This window comes from Osmerus eperlanus, chromosome 19 (genome assembly GCF_963692335.1).
Source record: "Osmerus eperlanus chromosome 19, fOsmEpe2.1, whole genome shotgun sequence".
Lineage (NCBI taxonomy): Eukaryota > Metazoa > Chordata > Actinopteri > Osmeriformes > Osmeridae > Osmerus > Osmerus eperlanus.
This window is the reverse complement of record NC_085036.1, coordinates 9,535,067-9,562,285: the sequence shown is the minus strand read 5'-3', so window position 1 is coordinate 9,562,285 and position 27,219 is coordinate 9,535,067. Positions and strand designations below refer to the sequence as shown.

General features: G+C 45.2%; 5 protein-coding genes across 12 annotated transcripts; 3 read left to right on the top strand and 2 right to left on the bottom strand.

The window, feature by feature from the left end:
- Positions 1 to 1,637: 1,637 nt before the first annotated feature.
- Positions 1,638 to 4,480, top strand: LOC134039242 (dicarboxylate carrier SLC25A8-like). 3 transcript variants are annotated; one of them, XM_062484956.1, is made up of 7 exons: positions 1,638 to 1,778; positions 2,342 to 2,557; positions 2,680 to 2,884; positions 3,021 to 3,218; positions 3,313 to 3,414; positions 3,514 to 3,694; positions 3,801 to 4,480. In XM_062484956.1, exons 2-7 carry the CDS (start codon positions 2,432 to 2,434, stop codon positions 3,913 to 3,915), a joined length of 927 nt encoding a protein of 308 aa, XP_062340940.1. In that variant the 5' UTR covers positions 1,638 to 1,778; positions 2,342 to 2,431; the 3' UTR covers positions 3,916 to 4,480. The 3 variants fall into 3 exon arrangements, with proteins under 3 accessions (XP_062340940.1, XP_062340942.1, XP_062340941.1); XM_062484958.1 differs by having other exon boundaries at positions 1,639 to 1,778; positions 2,430 to 2,557; XM_062484957.1 differs by lacking the exon at positions 1,638 to 1,778 and adding an exon at positions 2,108 to 2,209.
- A 685-nt stretch (positions 4,481 to 5,165) lies between these two features.
- On the top strand, positions 5,166 to 7,893 carry ucp2 (uncoupling protein 2). The gene is made up of 8 exons (XM_062484955.1): positions 5,166 to 5,322; positions 5,425 to 5,573; positions 5,996 to 6,197; positions 6,574 to 6,790; positions 6,879 to 7,076; positions 7,152 to 7,253; positions 7,340 to 7,520; positions 7,620 to 7,893. Exons 3-8 carry the CDS (start codon positions 6,072 to 6,074, stop codon positions 7,732 to 7,734), a joined length of 939 nt encoding a protein of 312 aa, XP_062340939.1. The 5' UTR covers positions 5,166 to 5,322; positions 5,425 to 5,573; positions 5,996 to 6,071; the 3' UTR covers positions 7,735 to 7,893.
- dnajb13 (DnaJ heat shock protein family (Hsp40) member B13) lies at positions 7,876 to 10,284 on the bottom strand. 3 transcript variants are annotated; one of them, XM_062484952.1, is made up of 8 exons: positions 10,066 to 10,284; positions 9,816 to 9,919; positions 9,475 to 9,636; positions 9,238 to 9,395; positions 9,044 to 9,157; positions 8,677 to 8,790; positions 8,280 to 8,356; positions 7,876 to 8,122 (listed from the first exon to the last, which is right to left on the bottom strand). In XM_062484952.1, the coding sequence occupies exons 1-8, from the start codon at positions 10,131 to 10,133 to the stop codon at positions 7,969 to 7,971; spliced, it is 951 nt and encodes a 316-aa protein (XP_062340936.1). In that variant the 5' UTR covers positions 10,134 to 10,284; the 3' UTR covers positions 7,876 to 7,968. The 3 variants fall into 3 exon arrangements, with proteins under 3 accessions (XP_062340936.1, XP_062340937.1, XP_062340938.1); XM_062484953.1 differs by having other exon boundaries at positions 9,238 to 9,380; XM_062484954.1 differs by having other exon boundaries at positions 7,983 to 8,118.
- Positions 10,285 to 10,431: 147 nt separating this feature from the next.
- Positions 10,432 to 12,440, bottom strand: mrpl48 (mitochondrial ribosomal protein L48). The gene is made up of 8 exons (XM_062484959.1): positions 12,282 to 12,440; positions 11,932 to 11,993; positions 11,714 to 11,745; positions 11,540 to 11,628; positions 11,238 to 11,407; positions 11,010 to 11,112; positions 10,764 to 10,853; positions 10,432 to 10,662 (listed from the first exon to the last, which is right to left on the bottom strand). Exons 1-8 carry the CDS (start codon positions 12,300 to 12,302, stop codon positions 10,588 to 10,590), a joined length of 642 nt encoding a protein of 213 aa, XP_062340943.1. The 5' UTR covers positions 12,303 to 12,440; the 3' UTR covers positions 10,432 to 10,587.
- A 503-nt stretch (positions 12,441 to 12,943) lies between these two features.
- rab6a (RAB6A, member RAS oncogene family) lies at positions 12,944 to 23,090 on the top strand. 4 transcript variants are annotated; one of them, XM_062485004.1, is made up of 9 exons: positions 12,944 to 13,410; positions 16,502 to 16,560; positions 16,669 to 16,722; positions 17,857 to 17,962; positions 18,891 to 19,002; positions 20,038 to 20,131; positions 20,910 to 20,976; positions 21,337 to 21,983; positions 22,014 to 23,090. In XM_062485004.1, exons 1-8 carry the CDS (start codon positions 13,341 to 13,343, stop codon positions 21,399 to 21,401), a joined length of 627 nt encoding a protein of 208 aa, XP_062340988.1. In that variant the 5' UTR covers positions 12,944 to 13,340; the 3' UTR covers positions 21,402 to 21,983; positions 22,014 to 23,090. The 4 variants fall into 4 exon arrangements, with proteins under 4 accessions (XP_062340988.1, XP_062340986.1, XP_062340987.1 ...); XM_062485002.1 differs by lacking the exon at positions 17,857 to 17,962 and adding an exon at positions 17,554 to 17,659 and having other exon boundaries at positions 12,946 to 13,410; XM_062485003.1 differs by lacking the exon at positions 20,038 to 20,131 and adding an exon at positions 19,405 to 19,498 and having other exon boundaries at positions 12,947 to 13,410.
- Positions 23,091 to 27,219: the final 4,129 nt, after the last annotated feature.

The following is a 27,219-nucleotide window of genomic DNA, read 5'->3' as shown; positions in this document are numbered from 1 at the left end:
TACTGCCAGTGAATGCCATACCTATGGAACATTGAGTTCCATACTGTAGTGGAATTTCTCTGATTCTTACAGATTTTCTGTGGATATATTTTAAAGAGACAAAGCATACAACTGATAATGACTGAGTTTAGTATTTCATGTTATCAGTTTATCAAAGGCCAGATAACTGGTCTTTCAATATCTGAAGTATGCTGCATAGCATCCACTGACTACAGGCCAAATCTACTGGACAGGTAAGACTGGAGTAAAGGCTTAGTTAGGGTAGAACTCTGCAGTAGTAGTGGAAGGGTAGGAGGTCAACTGAACAACACTACTGCAGCTGAAAGGCTGAAGGACCAGAGGACAGTATTTGCTTCAGCTCCTTCAGCTTTAGCCAGATGCTGAGTCGGCTGATTGATTACATACAGATGCCCTGCTAATCCACCCACCTCCCCCCAAGGCATGGATTGGCTGAGAGGCATGGCGGTTCCCTTTTTCAGAACGTTTCATAGGTTTATTGGGATGCGTGTGTGTGAGGTGTGCAGAATTGGGGAGGGGATGGCAGGGGGCTGGGGGGCAGTGGGGAACCGTCTCATAATTAAAAAAAAAAAAAGATTACAAGTCATCTGTAATCATCCGTGGACTGTTCTGAGGCTGGATTGATACAGATTGAGGTGGCTCCAACACAAGCCAGGTAAAGGCAAACCTCATCACGCATGCATGGGACAGTGAGAAAAAAACTGCCCGGATAATCCTTGCCCTGTCAAGTTCTTGTCTGACCCCCTTCACCTGACTAAACTGACAACTGTTTCGATCAATAATTGTTGGTTCATTGTAACTTCAGTTTTGGGGTAGTTACAGTAGACAGTAAGGTTAAAGCTATTCTAAAACATAACCCACAACCTCAATCAGGGTTTAAAACTGAGCTGCTCTGAAGTTCAAGTTGTTAACATGTTTGATGTACATGGAATGGCACTTATGGAATCTAGACCAGCCCCTTCGTCTGATTGGCTATATACACAGACCAATAGGAGAATGACAAGGAAACTAGCAGTGTTCTTGTGCATAAGGGATGTGATCATTTGCACCATCACCTCACGTAATATTGAGTGTGTGATTTGTGGAAATTGAAACGAAAACAAGAAAGCAAGCAAGAAACAACAGAACATACAGCACCAGTCAAAAGTTTGGACACATTTTCCCATGTGTCCAAACTTTTGACTGGTACTGTACATTCTTGTTGTGTAAATGCAGGTTGCAACACTGTTGAATTTAGTTAACATGCTCAATACTGTTTTTATGTTGCATAAATATAGTTTCATACATATCGTTCATCAATAAAGTAATTATAGTTAAAAAGATCTGGAGAACAATGAGAAGAATGTCCCATATGATTCATTATACAATGTTTATCAGATCACACTCCTCACACATGCTGAAAATATTGGCTGAAGTACAGCCAACCTTAAAGCATGAAACAAAAAAAATAAATTGTGTATTTGTAATCTATTATAAGAATGGACATTTCGTTTGACCTGATGTAGGGAAATACTGTTGTCTTTCGCACATCAACACGCTACCTTGACGTAAACACGTAAACACCGGAGATAAAGATGCAGTCTTGACACTCGTGCATTCTGTGGCAAGAAGTAACTTGACAGTAGCGCGCAAGAGGAGTCTATAAATTGAGGAGACCAAGGAGCGCTCCTCAGTCAGAGCGCGAAGTATATCTAATGCCTGAGGATCTAACTTTTTGCCATCATAAAACGGATTACATTTTGCGAAAAAGAGCCAAACAGGTAACTGCATTGAATTGAGTGATGAATGACTATCGGATGGACTATTATGCAATTATGCGTAAGAAATTACACAATATTTGATAGGGAAATATGAATGGTGATGTGTGCACCTGAAATAATTAGTATTTCAACTAAAATACTTTTAGATATCCAGAATGATGCACACAAATGTTATTACAGTAACTGCAATGGGGCAATGGTCAGAGTTAAAATGTGGCTAGATGTACGATAATGATAGCAATAGTATTGTGAGCTTGTAACGTCAGTAATACACTTTGTAAGGTTCGAAATAGTTCCCGTCTCATGAAAGTAAAACATATTTTTCGCAGATAGTGACACGCTGCTCTGCTTGTCTAGGTGAATATACATTCAAAAGGCATTCACATATAGTATACCAGTGGGAAACACTTCTACTCGTTTTACTCACACAGGTAAAGAAGCTATTCTCAAGCTGTCATTATCATATAACTGGACCACGTTTGTTATTAGGAAGAAGTTTATATGTGGACCCTCTGTAAAATACATGAGCTGTAATGCATGTCAATCCTATTGTTTTTCCATAGGTAAACACATTTGGTGGTCAGAGTGGGCTAACTACTTTTGCTCCATTGAGAGACTGAACTTGCCAGTCATCCTTCTGCTCCGATACAGCTATGGTGGGCATTAAACCTACAGACCTAGCACCAACAGCTGCGGTCAAATTCTTTGGTGCCGGCATGGCAGGATGCATTGCTGATCTGGTCACATTTCCTTTGGATACAGCTAAAGTCAGACTACAGGTGAGGGTCTTACTGCATGACAGGCTTTCTGGGCTTCCTAAGATTTGATTACATTTGTAACATTGACAGAGTTTACCTGCTAGCCGTCAGCTGTGATCAGTACCCTGTGTCTCATTACCCAGATTCAAGGAGAGTCGGTAGCGCAGGGGGCCCATGTGGTGAAGTATCGGGGGGTGTTTGGCACCATCGCCACAATGGTGCGCACTGAAGGGGCCAGGAGCCTCTACAACGGGCTGGTGGCCGGACTGCAGAGACAGATGAGCTTTGCCTCTGTCCGCATCGGCCTCTATGACTCAATGAGGCAGTTCTACAGCCGCGGCTCCGAGAGTGAGTTTTACACAGCCTCCTTTGTTTTATCATCATAGGTGTCTTGTGAAAACACAATGTATGGTCAGCTGTGTACATTTACTTTCATAAATACTTGGCTGCGAATCCTTGACTAAAGACCCACACCTCTCTCCAGATGCTAGTATTGTTGCTCGACTCATGGCCGGCTGCACTACTGGAGCCATGGCCGTGGCGTTCGCTCAGCCCACCGATGTGGTCAAAGTACGGTTTCAGGCTGAGGTCCGCCTGGCCGACGGTGTGAGGAGGTACAAAGGCACCATGGATGCCTACCGGACCATCGCCCGCAATGAAGGAGTGCGTGGCCTTTGGAAAGGTGAGTTAGCAGTTTCCCAGTTATCCTGTAGTCCTGTATAAAAAAAGCTGAAATACAATTGGGACACTTTTCTCATGTTTATTTCCTGTTTCAGGTTGCATGCCTAACATCACGCGCAATGCTCTTGTGAACTGTACAGAGCTGGTAACCTATGACCTTATCAAGGAACTCATACTGAAGTATGACGTAATGACAGGTGAGAAAATAGCGAAATGAATGGTGACAGCACAGAATGCAATATCAAATCAACATGTGAAAACTTTGACGTGACTATCTTGTTTTTCAATGACTACAGATAACTTACCATGTCACTTCACGGCTGCGATCGGAGCGGGATTCTGCACGACTATTGTGGCGTCCCCAGTAGATGTGGTCAAGACCCGGTTCATGAATTCAGCTGCAGGACAGTATAACAGCGCCATGAAGTGTGCGATCACCATGATGACCAAGGAGGGGCCCAAAGCCTTCTATAAAGGGTAGGCACAAGAGCCGCATGCCTGCACATTTTGTATGAAATTCTCCAAAATGACTACATGTGTTAAGACAGAATTTAATAGAATTTCACTGTCTTCTCTCATCCAGATTCGTGCCTTCCTTCCTGCGACTGGGGTCCTGGAACATTGTGATGTTTGTGTCGTATGAGCAGATTAAACGGGCTATGATGAGAGCACATCAATCCTGGGAGTCACCATTCTGATCCATGTCCTGTTTGAGCTTGTTTCTATGTTTCTATTGGACAAAGCTGTGCCGGCATGGCTGAGTAAGTTGTCTCACGAGGTTTACAATGCCTCCGGTACTCCTTAATGCCTCCTTTAAAAATTCAGCAGTGGTCTTTGCCTAGCCTGAGATGGAATGGATTATGGAGTACGTAACGTGGAAATGCAAAGGGCCTCAGGATGGTATTTACCACCTGACTGCAGTTCCAGGGCCTGCACACAGGATAGAGAATGGAGTAGACAGATGCAGCCAGATCAGGTCTGGGAACAAATGGCTCTTTTTAGAGTGTCAGAAAGTGTTTCTTATATTCTTCAATTTATTTCCAATGACTGTGTAAAAGAAATGTTTACAGGTATTTGTGCTGCTTCAATTTTGTAGCATATCTTTTTATGTATCTCTTTGTTTACATGAAATGTTCTCATTAAGATGAGAGCGCTTGGTGCATCACTGGTTGATCATCACAGGGCTGAAATCTATTTTGTAATGCCATACATTGTCTTTACCCAAAACAAATAATGTATATGCATAAAGCTGCAACTTTTCAACTCTGTTGTCATGTTTCTGTTTACAAAAAATGACTAAAAACAAACGAGAAGGAGTGTGTTGCTAATTTGTTTTAAGGCCTAATGATTACCGATGTGCTGGAGAGGTGGTCAGAGATTACAGGTTCAATTGCATGTTCCTTCAGAGTCATTTGTTTCACCAGCTTCTACTATATCTTCTACTAAAACTACTTTTCAAAGATGGATCGTCCCAAAATATTTGTCCCAAGGGCATCTGAACTAGATAGGGCACAGGCACAGTACCATCTGCAGGCCAGTTGACCATGCTCAATAACCTTAACCTGAGATATAATATTTTGCTGGGATGTACACATATGGATCTCAAGTGATTATAATAGGTGTTTTATCTCGTCGGATATCTAAGCAAACTGATCACATTAATAATCAACTTGGTGAAGACAATAGCCTACCGGCATGTTCAGAGATACGCCATACCACGGCACATTAGAAGAATTCCATGCTGAAACTATATAGGCCTATACACCACCTGATTCGTTTACACAATATACACTGAAACCACCACCATTATTTGAGAATGTAAATGAATAATCATAAAAAGTACGGCGATCACAAGTGTCCCGGTGGCAAATGAGGAAGTGTTATTTGTACAACCACGCAGCATATTTTGCGAGGACAAATACAGCTGCTTTGTCATGACGTATCATGGTTTCCGGGGGGTATAAAACACAGCTGTTTCCTTTCCTCGCGACTGTAGTTTGCCAGCAGAAGCTTCACTCCAGGCAAGTTACGTAGGCCTATAACAATCAGCATCGATACAGTCGACCGTAGTTATTGTGTAAAACCCTTTCACGTTTTAATTGAAGGTAAAGTTTCAACATTGTGTTTTATGTTTCTTCGCCGTAGCAAATGTGCGTAGGTTAATGTTTATGTTGAAGTCTAACCAAACTTTTACTCTTGTTTTTCAGAATTTTTGATATGTTTTTTGGGTATACCGTTTTTGAAGCTTGTTCTATGGAAGAAGGCAAGCAAATTATAGGTGAAAGTAATTTCGACCAGAGGGACACCTTTAGAGAATCCTGATCTCTGACATCCGTCCTGGGTCGCTGTAATAAAGGTTAGTTTTAAGTGTTTTAAACTTTCAGTGGGAATTGTAACTCCAAATGTAAGCTCTATCGTTGTTTCGACACAAATCTGATAGACCTTTTAAAATTGGTTCACGTGCCTTTGTTCTACTGTGGGCTCGTATTCAGTGTAGCCTGAATAGCCACCTGATAACAGCACTGCAAAAACAACCGGGTACAGAACTTCCTTTGTACTGTACTCAGTCACTACTGACCTAGCAACAGGCAGATCCGCCAATGCAAAAGCGGGGGGTGGATGTGGTGGTGGTGGGGGGTGCCAATTGTTCACTTAAGTTACTTTTTACCATAATACCTTTTGCTTGAACAGATGCTGTAGAGAATTGTACAAAATGTATTTTGATGTGATCTTTATTTAATAAACACTGCCTGACAACCCATTTCCTCTTCCCTACAGTACTGGGCAGAGTTCCTTGTCTTGTGTTCACCTCGTCTTCGTACCACCTTCACATTTCACTGATCTTCTAAAGAAAATGGTTGGATTCAGACCCGCTGATGTGCCTCCAACTGCAGCAGTCAAGTTTATAGGAGCTGGAACTGCGGCCTGCATTGCTGACCTGTTCACCTTTCCCTTGGACACAGCCAAAGTCCGACTCCAGGTATGGGTAATTGTAATAGCTGTCCCAGAAGTGCTTAGCTTTTTAACATTTTAAATGGGATAGAATTGACATGTCAACACTGCCACTTAGTGGTTAGAAGTGGTACATCCACCTGCCACTTGTTTGGGTAGCCAAAGGGTTGACTCAAGTCAACCTGGTTGTCACATTAATAGCTGACATGTTCCTTTTTGTTTCTCCTCTGCCTGGCTTTCTCACAAACGAGTAGGGTAAGCCCCTAGGATTCTGCGGATACTGGACCTTGCATCATGGCCACTGTTTCCTGGACCCCCCTATCCAACTTATCCAGTGCCCCTCCCCCCAACCTCTTCCCCCGTCGAGTGTCTAAGTGTCTCCATGCCCCTTTTATCCTGCACAGATCCAGGGGGAGGCCAAAGGCACTGCTGCGTCTAGTAATGGAACAGCAGTCAAGTATCGAGGCGTGTTTGGCACCATCACCACCATGGTGCGCACTGAAGGGGCCAGGAGCCTCTACAACGGGCTGGCGGCCGGACTGCAGAGACAGATGAGCTTTGCCTCTGTCCGCATCGGCCTCTATGACTCTGTCAAGCAGTTCTATACCAAAGGCTCAGACCGTAAGTGCATCATACTCCAGCGTCTCCCCTGTCTTCATGGATGTTTGCAGCTCGTCTGTTCATATTCAACGCTTCCCTTTTTGCTCAGATGTCGGGATTGGTAGCCGTCTGCTGGCGGGGTGTACCACCGGTGCTATGGCAGTGGCTCTCGCCCAGCCGACAGATGTGGTGAAGGTGCGCTTCCAGGCCCAGGCGAGCACTTCTGGGCTGAGCCGGCGCTACCAGGGAACCATGGATGCCTACAAGACCATCGCAAAGGAGGAAGGCATTCGTGGCCTGTGGAGAGGTAATATTTGCTTCAAAGGGGTGTGTCAATTCTCCAGTTTGTGCATTACTTATGCGTTTTACTGTCAACTTGCAGGTACGGGCCCAAACATTGCGCGTAACGCAATCGTGACCTGCACCGAGCTGGTGACGTATGACCTCATCAAAGACGCCCTGCTGAGATCAACACCTTTGACTGGTGAGTCACAGTTTGTCATGCAGTATGATACTGTTTAACTGCTTGATCTTTTCATTTGTCCTTATTAATATGCATTTACCCTACAGATGACCTACCCTGCCACTTCACATCAGCATTTGGTGCTGGTTTCTGCACTACTGTAATAGCCTCTCCTGTTGATGTAGTGAAGACAAGATATATGAACTCTGCCCTGGGCCAGTATAAAGGTGCCCTCAACTGTGCTTTTGCTATGGTAACCAAGGAGGGACCTCTTTCCTTCTATAAGGGGTAAGTCTGGAAACGCATGTTGAATTGCATTGTCAAGTTTATGGAGAATAGGGTAGTATAGACCTAACTTGACATGGCTTTGTCATCCACACGCTTTAGGTTCATGCCTTCTTTCCTCCGTCTGGGATCCTGGAACGTTGTGATGTTCGTGACATATGAGCAGTTGAAGCGTGGCATGATGGCAGCCCACCAGAACTGGTCTACTCCTCTGTAGCCCGGGCCACTGGCTAGATGCTGTGTTTACTTTCATTCCTTTTTATAACCAACTATCCTATTTTGCACCACATCTTCCTTTTGACATTTGACTGAAAAGCTGGTCCTTTCTGCATTTTAAAGCTTCGTAACGTAAAATAAATTTAACAAGTTTCTTTTATTTGTCTCAAGGTCCTTTTGCAGTGACTGGTTTTGTGTCAAGTCAAAGGGAGGCAATACAACTTAGACTTTTGCATCAGACAGCCAAGGCTTGCTTGATCAGGCGTTTCTTCTCAGCAGAAAGCTTCTGGGGGAATTCAGTTTCAAACTGGATGATGAGGCTTCCCCTCTGAGCAGGATCTTGGGACAGAGGCATACCTTCTCCAGTCACCACTTTGCTGTATTTCTGGCTGGTTAGAGGTGAACAACGTTAAACTTGTACCCTCAGCCCTGTTAACCATGTCTGTTGAATGGCTACAGCCAAGACTCCAATTTTACCCTTCGTTACTATCAAACTCGTGGGAGACTACAATATTAGCCATGACGAACAGTACAATGATCACTCACTGAACAATGTCGTTGACAGGGATGTTGAGAAGTCTGCCATCCAATGTCTCCACATCAATAGAAAAGCCAGTCAGGGCCTGAGGAGTTAAAGTAGACTTGTCATATGTGGTAATGGTAGTCTTAACCCAGGTCATCTTCGGGTCATTCTGACTCATCATTCATTGTGACCCACAGTAGTATTGCGACAACTTTACCGCATACAAAATCAAAGTGAAGCATTTTCATTTTTCAACTGTTGGGCTGTCTCAGACCCCCCGCATTGCAAAGGTTAAAATTATTTTTATTTGTTTTTGTATTGGGCAAACACAACGATGGTTCGTAATGAACCTTTGGGTCATGTGACCCGAAGGCAGCACAAGGGTTAAAGACCAACATTCATATCGATCGAGGCACTTACCATTTCCAGAGATATCTGAGCCGTATAGACAAGATCATTGTGAGCCCGTACAAACCGGGGATGATTTTTCTGACGCACAACAAACACAATGTCTGCAGGAATACTATTGGGTCCCTGTGGGGAAAGCCTGGTTATAAAAGCTCAAAATGGTGGGATTGTACCACCGTTATGAATATGCATGGATATCATCCCTCATTCCCACTTGGGGCAATTATGGTTACATTTCTAGAGGTCAGCACATATTACTTGGATAATGTTTGAAGGCGTATAGATGCCATGCAACACCATTTATAGGAATATTCCATATAGCGAAGTGTATATGGATACTGGTAGGGCTGTGTGAGCAAAAAAGTTTTTAGCCTCTCACCTGATCACCCTCCTCTGGGAAAGTTATCCTTGTGCCTTCATCCCAACCAGGCTTTACAATAATTGTCAGTATTTTGTCTTTGATGCTAGATGTGTGCCCATCGTCATTCATGACCTGGGTAAAAAGTACTGCATATATGTTTTTTTTATAATTGGACATGCAAGAATGAAGCAGGGTAGTCCTATGGCTCTTACCCTACGGGATATCTTGATCTTTTTGGTGCATCCAAAGAAGAGATCCTCAAGGGCCAAGTGAAGATCTCTTTCAATGGGGGAGTCTTGCGTTTTTACTCCTCTTCCTCGCAGGCCACCAAACCCGATGGCAACTTCATTCCCATCTTTTGTGTGGAAGTCTGAAATATTAAGCCATGCCCTTACTATGGGTGTGATTGAACTGAAACAAGATACTTACAGTGTATCTCTTTTGCTTACCTGCAAATGGATTGTCACCTCCAAAGAACTGTCTGAATACTTTGTCAGGGTTCCCATGATAGACGTATCCAGAAGACCAAGCACCATTCTCTCCAAACTCAGGTGGGATACCACCTTTCAGACCTTCTTCCCCAAATTTGTCATACGTTGCCTTTTTTCGAGCTGCAATAGGCTATTATTAATATTATTATGGACCACAGCTACCTAAGACATTTGTGTAAACGGTTAGCTCTATAAATAAAAGTCCACCTCCCTTACAGAAAGAATACATCAAACATTCGCCCTCTTGCTATATTGTCGTACAGTCAGTATGCTCCACCAATCAGCAATGGCTTACTTACGGTCGCTCAAAACGTCATAGGCCTCTGCAAGTTGATTGAATTTTTCTTTAGCACCCGGTTTATGATTTGTGTGAGGGTGGTACTTCAAAGCAAGTTGTCGGTATCTACAAAAATGCATAAACAATCACCGACCAGTCATAATTTAGCTCAAATCTTACTAACATTTGTCTAGTGCTCTACGTTGCTCATCGTGCACTTAGCTAGTTAATAGTCTAGTACTGTGCTAGTGGTAGCCTAGGCCTAAACTTACGCTTTCTTGATGTCTGCGTCTGCGGCACTTCTACATATTTCCAATGCGGTATAGTAATCTCTACCCATTTTTTAATGTATCTAACAACAAAAAAATTAAATGAAACGTTGTGTGTTGTTGCGTTTTCAGCTGGTACTATCAACAGACTTCTAACTTCTCCGTTGCGGTCTCTAGATTTGGTTGCTATGGACGCACCGAAATGAATACTGGGAAAAAAAAGGTTTTGTAAGCAGGGGCGGCCTTGATTTAAGTTACGCAAATAAAACCATTTCAGAAGTCTCGTGCAATACATGTAATATAATAAAATGTGTTACATGTAAATAAATACCCATATGAAACATGTCCAGAGAGAAAAATAAAAAATGCTTGCCACTTCCCATCCCCTTTTATTCAATAGCATGAACAAAATAATATTTAATATAGACAATAGGATCAACGTTTAACAAGTTGAAAAAAGTAATGTACATCCATTCTTCCAAAGGCGAAAAAAAGCTGTCCAGCCTGTTAATAGTGGAATTGTCTTCAGTTCATCTTTGCTAGAAGCCCTTCCAGCTCTGGACGTGCCTTGAAACGTAACAGGAAATCTGCCTCTGTGTGCTGGGTAAAAACATGAGAGGACAATGTGTTTATCTACTGAAGAATGAAGATGAACCAGCTACAATGGAAAACATTAAGATTTTGTACACTTCTAAGCTTACCTGCTTTACAGAGAGTTGAACCCCCTCTGGCTGATTCTTCAAAAGAACCTCCATAAAGATGGGGCACAGAGCAGCATTCAGTTGGCTCAGCTGTAAATAAAACCTTGTAAATTATTAGTTGGAATGAGACACAAAAACAGCTCTTCTCCGACAACAAGCATGTCCTGGAAACCTTTCAATGTTTTATCTCTGGAGGTAAAATGCAATAGTCAATAAGTGAAAAGTGTATTATTTATTCACTTTTACCTGAATAACTCGCTCATGGGTCTTGAGGATGGCATCTACATACATCTTGGTGCCTTGTTCCGGCATAAGCATGACTTCTGTGCTCTTTGTGGGTAAAGCGTAGCTGCGTGGATCAGAGTTAGAACATCCCACCTCATTAACTTAAAGAAGTTAACTAAAATACTTCTGTGATAATGTAGTTATACTTCTTTAGACTTTCACCATATTCATCGTCACACCGTCTCCTACCTTTCATCCACTTTGATCTTTAGCCGATTGCAGAGGTTGTGAACGTACTGCATGTAGTGCTCCACGAGGACCATGTCATAGCCGGACACTTTTACATTCAGCGTCCCATACTCTGTATCTGTTGGATTTTTGATCTTCTTCATCTGTTTCCTCTCCTTCTTCTTTTTAGGCTACAAGCAACACAGATCAGTGGTCAATCAATTATCCTTAAGCCTTAGATACATAACACACAATACTAGCACACTATACAACCAAAGGTTCTAACCCAGTGTCTGAGAATAAGACCAGATGTTTCTACTTACTGCTTCTCTTGGCAACAGGTACTTGTATCTGCCTATTCCATGAGTAGGCATGCTTCTGTATTGTCTTGCATTTGCTGATGCCAGGCTGCCTGTGAACAATAGTTAATTGATTAACTATTAATTGTTAATTGACACTTGACAAAACAACTATTCACTGCTGATGTTTTAACCTACCCTGATAAGGATGCTGTACTGAAATGTTTAATCTGAAAATAAGAAAAAACAACTGTGTCCATTAACACATATTCAGAACAGCCTCCAACTGACTTGAAGGAAAGAAGAAAAATGGGAAAGGAACTGCACCAATAAATTCCCATCAGCCAAAGGGAAAGCTAATCAAATTGGCAATTATAAACATTGTGGTGGTTGATAAAAGGACTATCTTACTGTACCGGCTTAACAAAGATGTAGCTTGGTCCAGTGCACGTGAATGTTGAACGACAGAAATCTGTAACTGGAAAAAAAAAGCATTCTAAACCAAAAGACAACTGAAAGCAGGCTACAAGGATTTTAACATGTAACTAGTTTTTAGCCAGTCGGATGATTTTTGCTGCTTGGCAAAATGTTACTAATAAGCAAGTTAATGTTTTTCTTGGGTCTACTTGGCTGTTTTGGTTTGACCTTTCTATCAAGTAGCTTTCTACAGTAGTACACTATTAGTGGTCTGTAGTGGGTGCGCTTGCTAACAAGCTAGCTAGCTATGTCCGAGTGGCAAAATACATTTGGACTACAGATACAATACCTTTCGAATGACAGGATTCATTGCTTCAATATTTTACACAACTAGTTACAAACAGAAGAGGCAAAATGCAGAGCATAAACCTTCACTAAGTAAATGCACAGCAAAATTTGCACATGCCGTCATCCAAGATCACATACGCAATATCCGTTTAGTCCACCTTACTAAACTGTATCTAAACTGTGGAAAAATAATATTAGTTCCGCACTTTTTTGATTGGTCACAGTGGCCCCACAGCATAAATCTACACAGTTGATTATTTTACATTTTATATTTATGTTTGTAAGTTGTATGTGTATCCCATAAATATGTGTTATAGAGAAAAAGTTACACGATGTAATTAATCTATAATTATACAAAACGAATATCAATACATGTCCATGTTTTTATATAATTGTCACACATCAAGGTGGCCTGATTCACCACACGATAATATAAAAGTTTTCAAGTCAAATCTTGCTTTCACCACAAAATAATCTCATACAACCCATGATCCCCATGGCAAAACACTCTTAAAGTAATTTAATTCTGACAAACGAGAATTAGTACTACTGTAAGCACGTCAAAAACATTTTTTAAATGTATCCCCTATTTTGTACGTATTTATGGGCCACGTTTATCCATCGGAATGCCAGAGTCCACTTGGATTGGTCAAAGTTGTGTCAATCAAATTGTTGTGTGGGTTGTGTTCGCAGCAGCTGACAGCTAGCCTAGCCATGTCGATAGAGTAGGAGCACGGACAGAATCAGCAGGGAAATGAGTCTCTAAAATCTCAACTACGACCCTTAGATCTACGAGTTCATATTATTTTATAAAAAAGGTTCACCAATTGCCTGCTAGATACCTGTTATAATTGTGTTAGCACTAGCTAACTAGCTGGATGACTACGTGTCCCGAACCCTCAACTTGAAAACTAGTCTAGCTTAGTAGCTTGCTAGCTCTACTAAACTAGTTAGCTAAGCTAGCGACTCAGAGTCTCTAGCCTATTAAAAAGTAGGATAGCCAACTGGCTAGCTAGCTAACCTCACTGTGCACGACTGGCATAGCTACACCATTGCAGCCATGTCGGCAGCCGGAGACTTCGGAAACCCGCTAAGGAAATTTAAATTGGTGTTTCTCGGCGAACAGAGCGGTAAGTGTAGCTACCGTTACTTCCTTCAGCTGATGAAGTAGAAAGCTACTGTAACGACGATAGCTAATGTTAGCTAGTTGGCTAGCGACTCTAGCTAAGTAAGCTAGCGTTAGCAAGCTAGGCTAAGGTCTGCCTCCTAGACACGTCAACAGCTCTAGTTACAACATCAGCAGGCTAGTTTAACTACGGTTAGTTTGAGTAGCAAGCGGTGAAACTTGCCATTTGAACGTAATGTTGCCTTGTATCTTTCACTTAGTATGAGTTCTGATTAGTTCACCCCAAACTTTATCTGGCAGATGTAGTGATTAGGTAGGCCAATGGAAGGGCTGTGGTCATCAGGGCCTTTCTTGGCTTAGGTCATACATCTAGCCCATCTAAGCCGTCTTGATTTAATTTAAGTGCAGATGTTGAATGCGAAACGGACAGTGTACAATTCGAGATTATATCCAATTGTTAACTAGTTTGCTACCACTAATAAAATACCTAGCCTACCTATGTGTTTTACTATGAAACAGTAGAGCTACTATTGGATGGATATCGGATGTTGGGCAATATGTTCTCATTGCAGGTTAAGTCATAAACATGCTTACACACACAATTGGCAGCAAACCTACAGCCATTCATCACAGCCAGTCAAGATTTTTGGTTTTGTGGGTGCTCCTGCAATCCTTATGTGCTATGTTTTGTTTTTCTGTTAGGTTCACTACTATTGTGATTTACTTGATGTTGCATCCAGAGGAATGCAACAACCTTTCCTCTTTAGGTGCAATTATGAGTAAAATATTTTCCTGGCAGTGTAGCCTAGAGACAGGCAACAGATGAATGTCATTTTGACAGTGAAAAACATGCTCTGAATGTCACAGAGCCATTACCTTAATCCTTTTTTCCAGGCTGCTGTGTGATACAGTGTGCTTTTAGGCGCATTGCAACAAAAAAATGCCCATGAATATTCAAAATGTGTTAAATGGTAGTTACACTAGAGTTATTAAACATATATATATTTATGAATATGATGTGGGAGTGGAACTTTGCCTCTGGGTGTTCAAGTTATGCTTAATAATGGGTTTGAGAAGTTAGCCTAACCTGAAACACTAACTCTACCTAAGCCCTGTAATTAGGAATATCGAAAAGACAGATTTTCTTCTGTTGCCATGGCCTTAGCAGCTGCTTTTGAAATAGAGGGGGAGTCACAACCTCTTAAGACTCATGTTCAGGGGGCAAGAGACAACCTGAAGGAGGAGGACGTGGTCTGTGAAAAGAGGCCTTCAGATGTTAGAGAGGGTGTTCTGGATTCAGGACAACATTTGTTGAAGAAGTAGGAGTTTGAAACAGCCAGCCAATCAAGCATGTGTGACTTGATTGAAGAACTAGGCCTACATTTGAAGAACTAGGCCTATGCATAAAACAATCAAATGGTTGAAGGGAAATCATCTTAAAGGCGAAGACACATTGAGACACACCCTCACAGCACCTCTCCATCTTCCTCTGTCCTTTTTCCTCTCTTACCCTTGGTTTATTATCTGATGTTGGACTTACATGAACAGCACTCTGAAGCCAACATATTGTGCTAAACTGGGTTCATACACTGTTGTTCGATGACAGTAAATGTGTGTCTCAGCTGTCTAACACTCCCAGTGTCTGCCAGTGACCCCATCTGGCTCTGAACACAGCCTGTGTCACAGGCTGCCCGTTACAAAGGCCTAAAGTCATGGCTCTGTTGAAAAAAGACACCCTATACTCCTACCCTTTGAACATGTTGGAGCAGACTGTGTCACAAGGGCACTCACATTTATTCGTCGCTCCTCGGGTGTGCTGTGCACATTATGTACTCTGCGTCTGTGTTCGTTGCCTCACTTGTCGTCACACTGCTCTGTTTTGAAGCAGAAGTGTTCTCCAGACTTCATCTACGTTGACTTGACAGCAGATATTCAGCAGATATTCCTATCAAGATTTAGGACATCTTCTGGCTAAACTCAATCCAGTTAAGGTCTCAACTGTGGGGCCAGCTGCCCCACTGTCCCCACCTGCACCCCTGATCCACTCTGTCCACATAGATGCAGAGAAAGAAAGGTGAGGAAAGGACCCACATGTCACATTGAGGAGTTCAATAAAGGCCATGTGGGCTCCTAAAAGATTAAAGCTCAACACCCTATATCTTTGAGGATATTGTTTCCTGGTCCAAACTCTTCTTTTTCTTGCTCAGGCTTAAGTAAGGCAAGAAAATACAACACATGTGTATCGATACATAAGGTTTGACTGTTTCATTTACATAAATTAATTTGGAGATGCTTTTATCCAAAGCAGTAGTCATCGATCAGATCTGTCCAGCCATCAACAACAGGTCAACAACAACCCCATCTCAGTGCCATTGGTGCACATTCACTGATGGTGGGGACATTCAGATTGCATTTTAGATGAGGTTGTTTGTCTACACTGGTGATCAGGTTCCGGGCCTCAACAGTAGCTACAGTGACACAGCTGTAATAGGAGAGATTTAAAGGAGGGTGGGGGTGGAAATGAATACTAGCTCACACATTCTCTGGAGTGGAGGAAGTCATTAAAGGAGCCAGTGGCTTTCTTTTTCTAATATCTCTCTGTAGTTTGTAACTCCCCAGTTTTAATCTCCCAAATATTCGGTATTTCGTGTAGGCTTGTGGGGTCACATACTTCTTGAGGGTGAGAAAGGGGTGTGGCAGGGTGGTATAGCCAGGCTGGGCCTTCCAACTTCCAGGACTGCACCAGTGAAGGGAGAGTCCCCCGGCATTCCTCTCGAGGGTGGGCCCGGCTTGGGGCTACTGAGGGGGTGGGGTGCTGGGGGGCATTACATGACCCTGACATGTAGCCAGATGATGACACCTACGTTGAAGAGAGCCAATAACGTACTCCCTATGAGGTGGCAGAGGTCATTCTTATAGTTTCCTTAATTGTTGGCAACTGGATTGGCCTAACTGACAAGACCTTCCATGTCAGTGTTAACTACTCATCTACACCTAAAGGCCGTAATACCTTGATTATATTAGGAAGAGTGTATGAAATTGATTGGAAATGTAATTAAACGTTTATGTTTACTGTGTGTCTTTTGTCTTTTCAGTGGGGAAGACTTCACTGATCACCCGGTTCATGTACGACAGCTTTGACAACACTTATCAGGTGAGCCCAAAGTGTACAAAGTACAAACATTTAAAGCTTTTTGCAAGAGTGGTTCTTAAGTATTTTCCTACTATATTCTCAATCTCGTGTCATCTCATTTTTCCTCAGGCAACAATAGGAATAGACTTCTTGTCAAAAACGATGTACCTTGAAGACAGAACAGTAAGTTTTATTCTTTATACTTAATCCATTCATTTTGGTCGTTTCCTGTTTGTGGGTAGATAACATGTAACATTACTTGCCCTTTACATTTTCAGTTTTAGTTTCAAATAGGATGGTTACCAAGCCCACTATCAAATTGTGGGCTTGCTTCTCCACTGTGATTTCAGGTTAATCATATAAGCTGTTAATGACATAAGCCATATCACTCTGTTGTATGTGTGCGCTTCAACTGCTTCACCTGTAGCAGATGTAACAGAACCTTTTCTCTGATGATGTTCACAAGCTGACGAGCTGTCCAATCCTTCTGGAAATGGGTTCCAGCTTGGCGTCTTCCTCCCTAATCAGTTTTTCTCTCCTTAAGACACACTCGACCCTTCTTTTCTCCTTCTCCCTCCCTCTCCTTTTCCTGTGTTGTTCATTCTCAAATTGAAGCTTGATTAAGCACAGGCTGCAAATAAACTCTTGATTTCACGGGCCGAGACCGCTCCCTGTCTAGTCACACAGACGTAACGCACACGCCTGCGTGCAGCCTGCTGTCTCACTCTTTTGTCTGCTCTCTCTCTCTCTCTCTCTCTCTCTCTCTCTCTCTCTCAATTCTCTCTCTTTGTCTTTATCTATGTTAAGAAACCCACATTTTTGCATCCAAGAGTTCCACTTTCAGCCAAGTTTGGTTTCTGTAATTGTTCTCGTTCTCACCTCACGTTTTCCCTTTTATTTCCGAGCGATTTTCTTTCCTCATTTTTCTTCTTCATCCCTTCTTTTTTTCTTTCTTCTTTTTTTGTTTGTTGTTGCTTTCCCTTTTCTTTGATTTCTCCTCCCGTCCTCTCCCAGATCAGGTTGCAGCTGTGGGATACGGCTGGGCAGGAGCGCTTCCGTAGCCTCATCCCCAGCTACATCCGCGACTCAGCAGCTGCTGTCGTAGTATACGACATCACAAGTAGGTACCCCCCACCCCACTGGCTCACCCGCTGTGCGTGCGTGTGTGCCCCCCCCCCCCCCCCCCCGTCAACCCCCGTCCAGTTCTCCCTCCTCTTACCACCACCTCTTCCTCTCCCTCTCTCTCCTCCATCTCTCCCCCACCTCCCTCCCGCCCGCCCGCCCGCCCTGTGTGCTGGTGCTAACGTGGCTGCTCAGGTGAGGCTCCAGTTGTGGGACACAGCGGGCCAGGAGAGGTTCCGGAGTCTGATCCCTAGCTACATACGCGACTCCACCGTGGCCGTGGTAGTCTATGACATCACAAGTGAGTGGGCGGCCCCTGTTGATGGAGAGGAGGCCAAGAAAGATGTCCCATCTTTTTTTTCTTTTTTTTTCTCGCCACTGGTTCCATGTTCTTCTTTCTGTCGTCCCATTGGTTCTTTTTGTTCCTCTTCCTGAAGCCCTCCTCCCTGTTTTCCTTTGTCCCCTTTCTACTTCTTCGTTGTTCACGTGATCCTCACACTCTGTATGTGTTTCCACTCTGAAAAGGGTTAATTTCGGATTCTACTTTCTGCATGATTACTGTTTAAGTTTCTGTGTTTGCACTAGATTTGTGTTTTAAGATTTGAAAACTGTATGTATACCTGCATGCATGATATGACTATGAATCAGTTTTTTTTAGCATGGCTCGTTTCAATGATCATTAACATTGTGCAAACAGCTATAATACAATGCAGTTACTTTTATGTAAGACCTTTGACACCTTTATATTCACCAAATTCTGTTTTTATTAATACAATGTCAAGAGTTAATAATGAGGATTTGCGATCATAAGGGCACATTTACAAACTTGTTATTGAAGTCAAGCTGCATGAGCTCTCATTCCTTGTCAGACATCAGTTGTTATTTTACAGGGTCACTCTTTTCAAGAGTATTTAGTAAGAGCGTCCGCTAAAGAATGACTAAATGTAAAATGTAGTCTATTATGGCTTTCAAGTTCCCACTAACATCGGGTTGATTAGAAAGCTAGGATGTGCAGAGATGAGAACGATATATTTCAGTGTAAAAATGACTGGGCTGCGGTTGCTAAATATAGAGAAATGGTGCTCAATGGTGGAGTAACAATTAGAAAGGCGTGTTATAGGTACAGGTAATTACAACCCAGTGTTAGTGTCCCAGGCTCTCCCTGCCCTCAGGTCCTACTTGTCTGACTAACACCAGTCCTCTCCTCTTTCCTCCCTCTCTCCAACCAGACGTCAACTCCTTCCAGCAAACCACAAAATGGATCGACGATGTCAGGACGGAGAGGGGAAGTGACGTCATCATCATGTTGGTGGGCAACAAGACGGACCTTGCAGACAAAAGGTAGGCCGGCCGGCTCAGAGCTTCGCTCCCCCAGGCCCTGTCAGAGCCGTGGAGGGAAGGCTCCGTAAGTGCATACTGATGAAGCTACTGATTGTTACTGCTGGCTGATTAAGAGTGCACCGGCAGTGAATCCGTGACAACAATGGCTCCCTCAGGGGTGTCTGAGCGGTGACTTGTGGGGAACATTAGACCCTTTCCCCCTGATTCAGCCACTGTAGAGATCAATGTGAAACGGGTTGAAAAGATTAACCACACTAATTTGTAAGCCGGTGAGGACAAGCTGTGCTGTTGTCGAGTCCTGCGTGATGTGACTGTAATGCAAAAGTGACGGATGACATCCTCCTTTTTTTATGGAGTTTCGTCTCTGCTGATGTGCATTGTTAACCTTCTTATCTACCACAGGCAAGTATCTATTGAAGAGGGTGAGAGGAAAGCCAAAGAGCTAAATGTAATGTTTATTGAGACCAGCGCTAAAGCTGGCTACAACGTGAAGCAGGTTAGTGTGCGACAAAGACGTGCTCTCCGTCCTGGCTGCCTGTGCTGCCGCCCCCCCCCCCCCCCCCCGCGCTCCCTCCGAAGGTCACCCCAGTCAGAGGTCGAGGGTCACAGCAGCATACAGGGTCAAGAGCCCGGTTGAATTCTCATGCTTCAAAAACTGCAAGCTAATTTTCACTTAGGAAGATCTGATAGCTTGTGCAAGCCCCCTAAGATCCGATTGGCATTTCGCTATGACGTCAAGTATTCCTGTCATATCCAAGGCCAGAGTAATTGATTGCTTTCAGTTCCCCGTGCCCTCTAATATGGATCTCCTGATGAGAGGGTCATCAGCTCATCTGGGCCTGGGAGAGAGGGGCCTGTGGGGAACACTCGGTGGTAGCTGAGGGGGGCAGCAACAGCAGCAGAACGAGACGCACATCATCCCTCCACTTCCATGTGTTCACATTCTGTTTTGTTTCTGTCTTGTGTCTTCCTGTTCATCTGTCACGTGGACGTATGTGTGTGTGTGTGTGTGTCCTGGGTCGTGGATCACTACAGACAGATAACCACAGAGGAAGGGGAACAGAGAGCCAAAGAGCTGAATGTTCTATTTATTGAAACAAGTGCAAAGACAGGCTACAATGTCAAACAGGTAGAGCGCATGCGTGTGTGTGTGCCGTGCTTAGGGTTTCCTCACACGTGTGTGTGTGTGTGTTTGTGTGTGTTTCATGCTGGCTTGCACTGCATCTTGCGGGGATTCTGGATTTCTCTGAAAACTTACTGAGGGGTCAGAACCTGTATGGGTCAGAACCCATGACCAGATGACTGTGTACAGGCCTTCCTCTGGACTCCAGCCCTGAGCTGGTCCTCTAGCTGGGACAGTCTTCAGAGTAATCCTCGCCCCACGTTTGATTGGAAGTGATTAGAGCCTTGAGATATGAATGAGTTCATTCTGATTGAACATATTAAGTTAAATTTGTAAGTGCTTTAGCTAGTTTTTAAGTTGAAAAAAAAGAAGTGTGTGTTCAAGTTGTTCATGGTCTATCACCCAGTTCCTTTTTAATCTAGCTGAGATGCCAAGGACTTGTGAAATCTCATCATATTTCTTGCCTTCAAATTTGGACTTTGGGAGGTGATTTTCTGATTAATGATTAAATGGATTAATTAGAAGATTTGGTCTGTAGCACCTTATTCTTAACGTACTCTGTTCAAATCAGCTGACACCGTGACTCCTTCTGCACGGCCAATCAGAATTCATGAATCTTCTGTCAAAGCACAAGCTCTGGCCTGTGGTGTTGGGTGGATTGGGATCATTAGAGGTATGAATGTCCGCTCCCTCTATATGCATGTTTATCTCTCTCTCTCTCTCTCTCTCTCTCTCTCTCTCTCTCTCTCTCTCTCTCTCTCTCTCTCTCTCTCTCTCTGTCCAGCTGTTCAGACGTGTGGCGGCCGCCCTCCCTGGCATGGAGAGCACACAGGACAAGAGCAGAGAAGACAGTATCCTTCTTCCGATGGGAGTGTGTGTGCGCTCTTGAAGGCAGTTGAACTTGTTTTCAGAAGTTCTGTATTTATATATAGAAAGGTCAGTCCGGTCCAAAAGTGAGACTTATTTGAGGTCACATCCCCACAATATACCCCCCCCCGTACGCGAGAACAGGTGACGTAGGTGCTCATACCGATATTATTTAACTTGATTGACCGTTTATTCTAGAATGAAAACCGTACCTGTTAATGGTGTCTGTTCATGAAGCAGGAGGCTGCTTGGGTAGTTCTGACTGTGTGTGTGTAGTTCACAGGCCTTCCTGAGCCCACTCTCTCACTTGTCTCATGGCGATCCTTAACCTCTCTCCCCCTCAGTGATTGACATAAAGCTGGAGAAGCCTCCGGAACAGCCCGCCAGTGAAGGGGGGTGCGCCTGCTAATGCCCCCCCTCCTCTGTCATTCCCCTCTCTCTTTCTCACCCACGTGTTGTTGCTCTAGCTCTCTCACTCTCTCACTCACACACAGGCTTATTCACTCGCCTCTGTACTGCACTCGCCCTGTTTCTCTGCCCCCCCCCCCCCCCATCCTCCGACCTGCCCCTGCCCCTTTGTCTGCAGATCCGCCCCCCCCCCTCCCTGAAGAAGAACACTACCTGTCCATCATCCTTGTTGTTCAAGTGGCAACCTGCTGTCTCACTGAGATGACCTTAAGCTTAACAAGCACAATGTGGACGTGAATGCTATTTTACTTCCGTTATAACTATCGCAAATGAAAAAAGGAAAGTGTTCACCGTTTGTCCCCCAGAAATGTTTCCTTTCTAAGTCCCATTTCCCTCTGGTCTATGCAGAAGTGTTTGTCGAGTCGTCAAATATGACAGAAGCCCGGGAGGAGCGCGTTTTTAAGCAGTTTAGAAAGTCGACAGAATGTTCTCGTCATGATGGTGTGAACCACCAGTGGCTCGTGTCAGATGTGGTGTGGAAGACCCAGCCCCGCCCTGGAAGCAGTCAGTGTGTCTGGGGACGGTGGTTGAGGACCGCTCCTGACCTGGGGAGGGTGGGTGAGGACCGCTCCTGACCACAGCCCTGCTGCAGGTAGCCCACAGGAAGGCCCCCCCCCCCTCGGGATGTGTCACAACAGAACGCCACCATAATCCCACACCACACCGCACGATGTGGCACGTCCCCTCCACTACCAGATGACAGCATGTATCAGCGTGAATATAAGGGCTGTCGCTCTATCACCATGGTGACTGTCGTCATCCTCTGCCCTCACCCGTCCTCAGAGATGAGGAAGAGCTCTCCTCGCCTTGGCTGCCATTTTCTACTTTCATTTTTTGTTTGTTTGTTGGTTAGATCTCTTTTAGTTTTTTTTCAAAAGAGTACACTTATCATAGAGGGAGAATATAGTTTGGAAAACAGTAGAGTTTAAGAGAAGATGCTTTTGTATATGGAGAAACGTATCATAATAAACACAACCCAGCTTCAACATTAGAAATCCAGACATGCCTTTAAAAACATGTTAATTATAGAGGGCTTCCATGACTTTTTTTTCTAGATTTGGTTCATATAACATTGACACTTGATTTGTTTCTTCTTTTGCTTGTTTGTTTGGTTTTGATTACCGGTTAATTGTTCCATATGTTCATATAATCTACAGTGACTTGTAATATTTATTTCTACCAGATCATGTTTCTTTTTTATGGCTAATAATGTCTTCATTGATGGGATGAACCCTTAACTGCTAATACAATATTTTGCACCATCTCAACCACTTTATTTGAAACAATATAGACCCGCTTCTCTGGTGTCCTCTTCCCTTTTCAGCACCGAACAATGCTGGTCAGATTTAATTGATCAACACAGTGCTGTGGTTTTTGTCTGTCTCTGGAAGAAATCTATGCGTTCACCTTTGTCCCTAACCTTGTATGTCTGGATTGGTTCTAGTTAGAGGGACAGGTAATATGTCACTGCTTTGTGCTACAATATTGCTGTGCTCCAATGCTCATAAATTGCACTGCTAGAATTCAGCTGTGTCTTACTGACATCCCTAAGAAAAGTCTACATTTAGTAACTGAAAATCCTTTTTGATGGTTGAATAATAAATAAATGCTAGACAAGGCAAGCTGGGAAGAGTTTCCTGTCTCATTTTAGAGTTTTTTGTCTTATTTATTTCTTGTATTTTCCAACTATTACATCCAAGGAGAATTAATACATTATTAGTCCTGGCGTTACATAAACCAAGGAACAGATTGGTGTAGTTTCCTGCATGAACACTAGAGGGCAGATTCTTCAAGGACAGAACCTTGAGGAGCTTCGTCCCAGAGACAGTTAATGGTGAGCTTAATGGTTACAAGCACATATGAACCAGAGTTATGCTGGGAGAATGAGAGCACCAGATGCATCCTTCAGATGTGCTAACGCTGTTGTAGCCATGTTGTCAACACTAGCATCACAACAGACCAGCAGCCTATTGGCCAAAGATAGACTGCAGAAATCTTTGGGAATCGATTGGGCTACCAGATCACAGGTCACCGCTAGATGAGACAAAGGATCTATTCTAAACAATAAGATGGTTCAATAGATATTTTCCATCCCTTTAGTCTCTCTCTCCTCCTCGCTCCTGCTCTCTCTCTCCTCCTTCCCAGGCACGGAGGTCTGTGAGCAGGTAGTGTCCAGTCCGTCGTTATCTCTCCGATTCAGAGTATGCTTCATCTGCGACGCTCTGGAGTGGTTCACGTCCTGTTTCACAAACGAGTTGAAGCAGGGCCTCATCCTGATTCCAAGTCTTGTTATGTTGGTGAAGTCAACACGGCTCAATATTTGACACACTTCAATATGCAGAGGGGGTTACCCCAGTTTAGAGGAAGAACCAAGGTCATTTAACAATATTGCATATAAACGTGGGTGTGTGTTGTCCCTGTGTGTGAATTTATTGCTTGAGTGCATGTGAATCCATCAGCGTGTATATGGGTGCGTGTGCGTGTCAGTGTGTACAGTATGTGTGATACTGAGTGTGTTTCTGTGTGTGTGTGTGTGTGTGTGTGTGTATAATCGAACTGGCTGTTCTGTGTGTACAGTATGTGTGTCCCTGAGTGTGTGTGTGTGTGTGCATGCTCGAGCTGGCTGTTCTAGGTCACTGATGACACACCTGCGCCTCGCCTCTCTCGTGTGCCATGCCGCTCCGATGTTTCTCCTCTAAGCCTGGGCGGCCCTGGTTCCAGCTCCAGCCGGCTGACGCCAGGCCTCCAGAGGCCCCAGAACTACCCAGGGCCAGCCACACGCCTCCCAGCCTGTCTCCTCCACATGACTCCTTCACCATGTGTCCTTGATGGGCAGAACCTCCAAAGCCCCCTTGCTGAAGGTGCTGAACTGACACTATTTCTCTGTCTCTCTCTTACGCACACACACACACACCCAGCAAAGGAGATCAATCATTGATTCACTGCAGAGGCTGCCGTGTTAGGACTGTGGTTGTGGACGTGCTCTCCGCTACTCTGATTGCTTACAACTTGGCTGGTTTTTATATGAGGAAACGCAGTAACACTGACCGTCAGCATGACATCACGCACAGACACGTGGCCCCCTCACCCCTCACAAACCTGTATGTAACCCTGACCCCCTCCCTTGCTCCTCCTCCACATCCCACCCCCTCTCCCCTCCTCCTCATACTGCCATCTCTCCCTCCACCTCTTACCTCACCTCTCCCTCACTGCTCACCCTCACTCCTTACCCTCCCTCCTCACCTCTCTCCCTCCTCACCCTCCCTCCTCACCCTCCCCCCCTCCTCATACCGCCACCTCTCCCTCCACCGCCCTTATACTCATACTGTACGGGGGGGGTAGCTCTTTCTAGTCATTATGTTGGCGTTGGTGTATGACTCATAGTAGTCCTGCAGAGGTGTAACACATTGAGGGGGCAATGGTGTTGGTGTCTGTGTGTAGGGGGGGGGGGGGGTGGCTATACGTGTGTGTGGGGGAGAAGGGGGAGAGGCATTGTACAGTATCATACACCACCACAACATTAATCAAATGAATGCAGCTTTCAATGTCACGCCAGAGTACTGTAGTGCTCATCTCTCCTAGGACAAAAAGAGGGAGAGAGAGAGAGAGAGAGAGATGGGAAGAAGGTGGAGGGGCAGAAGTGGAGGAGGGGAAATGGGAGGAGGAGGAGGAGGAGGAGGAGGAGGAGAGAGATACAGTGAGAGGAAGAGGAGAGAGAAAAGGTGGGGGCGGTGACAAATAGGTGAGCTGTCGGATGAATACAATAAGGGGGAGGGGCAGAGCCGCGAATTCTCTCCTGTGTAATCCTCTCCCAGGCAAATAGGAGCAGAATACTCTGTAATAGCATAGGAGAGAGAGAGAGAGTGTTCGCATGCAAGAAGAGAGAGACCCCGTGGATGAGAAGGTGCTGAGACAGAGAGCAGTAGTGAGAGCTGGGGAGACATCTGCCTGCCCTGCAGACTGAGACAAAGGACTGCAGAGGGGAAAAGGGGGCAGCAGGGAGGGTTAGCTGCAGTCCCCCATCCCAGACCTGAGAGAAGGAGACACAGCCCTACACAGGGAGGCTCTCCCGCCAGCACTAGTGCGCCAACCCAAGCACATTCATACGAGAGGAATGAGAGAGGGAAGGAGAGTGGGAGAGAGCGGAGAGAGAGGGGAATCGGGTCTGAACGGGGAGTGTTGCATGCGTACGGAGTGTGACAAAGATAGAGCGGGTGAAGAAGCGAGGGAGAGAGAGAGAGACTGAGAGAGAGAGAGAGAGACGAGAGAGAGTGAGAGAGAAGAGAGAGAGAGAGAGAGAGAGGGAGAGAGGAAGAGAAGAGAGAGAGAGAGAGAGAGAGAGAGAGATGAATGGAGAGAGAGAGGAGAGAGGAGAGAGAGAGAGAGAGAGAGAGAGGGAGGGAGGGAGGAAGAAACGCCGAGATCTGGAGAGATAGGTGATCGCGGCGAGAGCGAGCTCAGCACACACATACAACCAGAGGGGGGACGAAGGCAGTGCGGGGAGAAAAAAGAGAGCGAGGGAGAGAGCGAGAGAGAGAGAGAGAGCGAGAGAGAGGGGAGCAAAGATGATGGAGCCCAGAAATAGGTTTCACGGGATAGCCACTCATCTCGTCTCTGTGCGGCAGACGTGACTCCGGGCGTCGGATTGTGCCGGAATTAGCCGGGAGGACACTACAGGACAGCAGGTCTGCAGTGATCTGTCTCTGCCTCAGCGGATGCAGCAAAAGCAGCTGATTTATTAGCGAGCGTCTCTGTGGCAGCGAGCTTGTCGCTGGCTGTGTGCGCGTGTGTGTGTGTGCGCTCGTGTGTGCATGTGTGTGCGTGTAGGCGGGAGTGTAACGGTCTCCCGTGGTGATTTGAGCGATAGCAGCGAGCTCTCTTGTGACTATGACATTCAGTGAGCGCTACAACGTGTGGCAGGAGCTTGGTGTGCGGGCGTGGAACCACAAGCCAGCGAACGGGGGGAAGATTTAAGCAGTGACTCTTGCCGGTCATCGGGTTTAAGGGTTTGTGTGTGTGTGCGCGCGCGCACACACACCGCTCGCTTGTGTGTGTGTGTGTGTGTGTGTGTGGAGGTGAGCGGAGGAGGGGTCAGCTGGGTGCAGTGTGTTGGGTTAGAAAGGGAAGGGCACAGTGAAGGTAGGTACTCGACACCGTGCAAGGACGAGCTCTTAGCCCCGATGGACGAGAGTGCATCTGAGGCAGGAGGACTGCCTTGAGGGCAGGGAGGAGGACCGTGAGAGAGGGGGAAAGGAGAGAGGCAGCGGGGAGGAGGGAGGGATAAAAGGAGCAGGGAGAAGGAGGGGAGAGGGAGAGACAAGGAAGGAGAAGGAGAGCGAGACCATGGCTGTCCGACACAGTGAGCTGTAGCATATGCTCTAGCGTAAGAGCAGAGTGGTGCGGCAAGGGGGGAGAAGGACGAGCATCGCTGCACAGAGGAGGGGGAGAGAGGGAGAGAGGGGGGGGAGAGGAGGAGAGAGGGGGAGAGGAGGAGGAGAGGGGGGGGAGAGGAGGAGAGAGGGGGGAGAGAGGAGGGTAGGTAGAAGGCACAGCTCAGGACAACACCTCTCTCGGTGTCCGGAGGTGTGAGGAAAACACCGGGACTGGCTGAGGGAGGACTCGCTCGCCGCCGCCTCGCCCCCACGGTCAACGCCGACAAGAAGCGCGAGCCGTCGGCTCGACCGGCAGAGGTCAGGAGGAGGCCGGTGCGGGACAGGGGCGGATGCGCCCGTTCTGGCCGGGGACCCCACAGGAGCGCC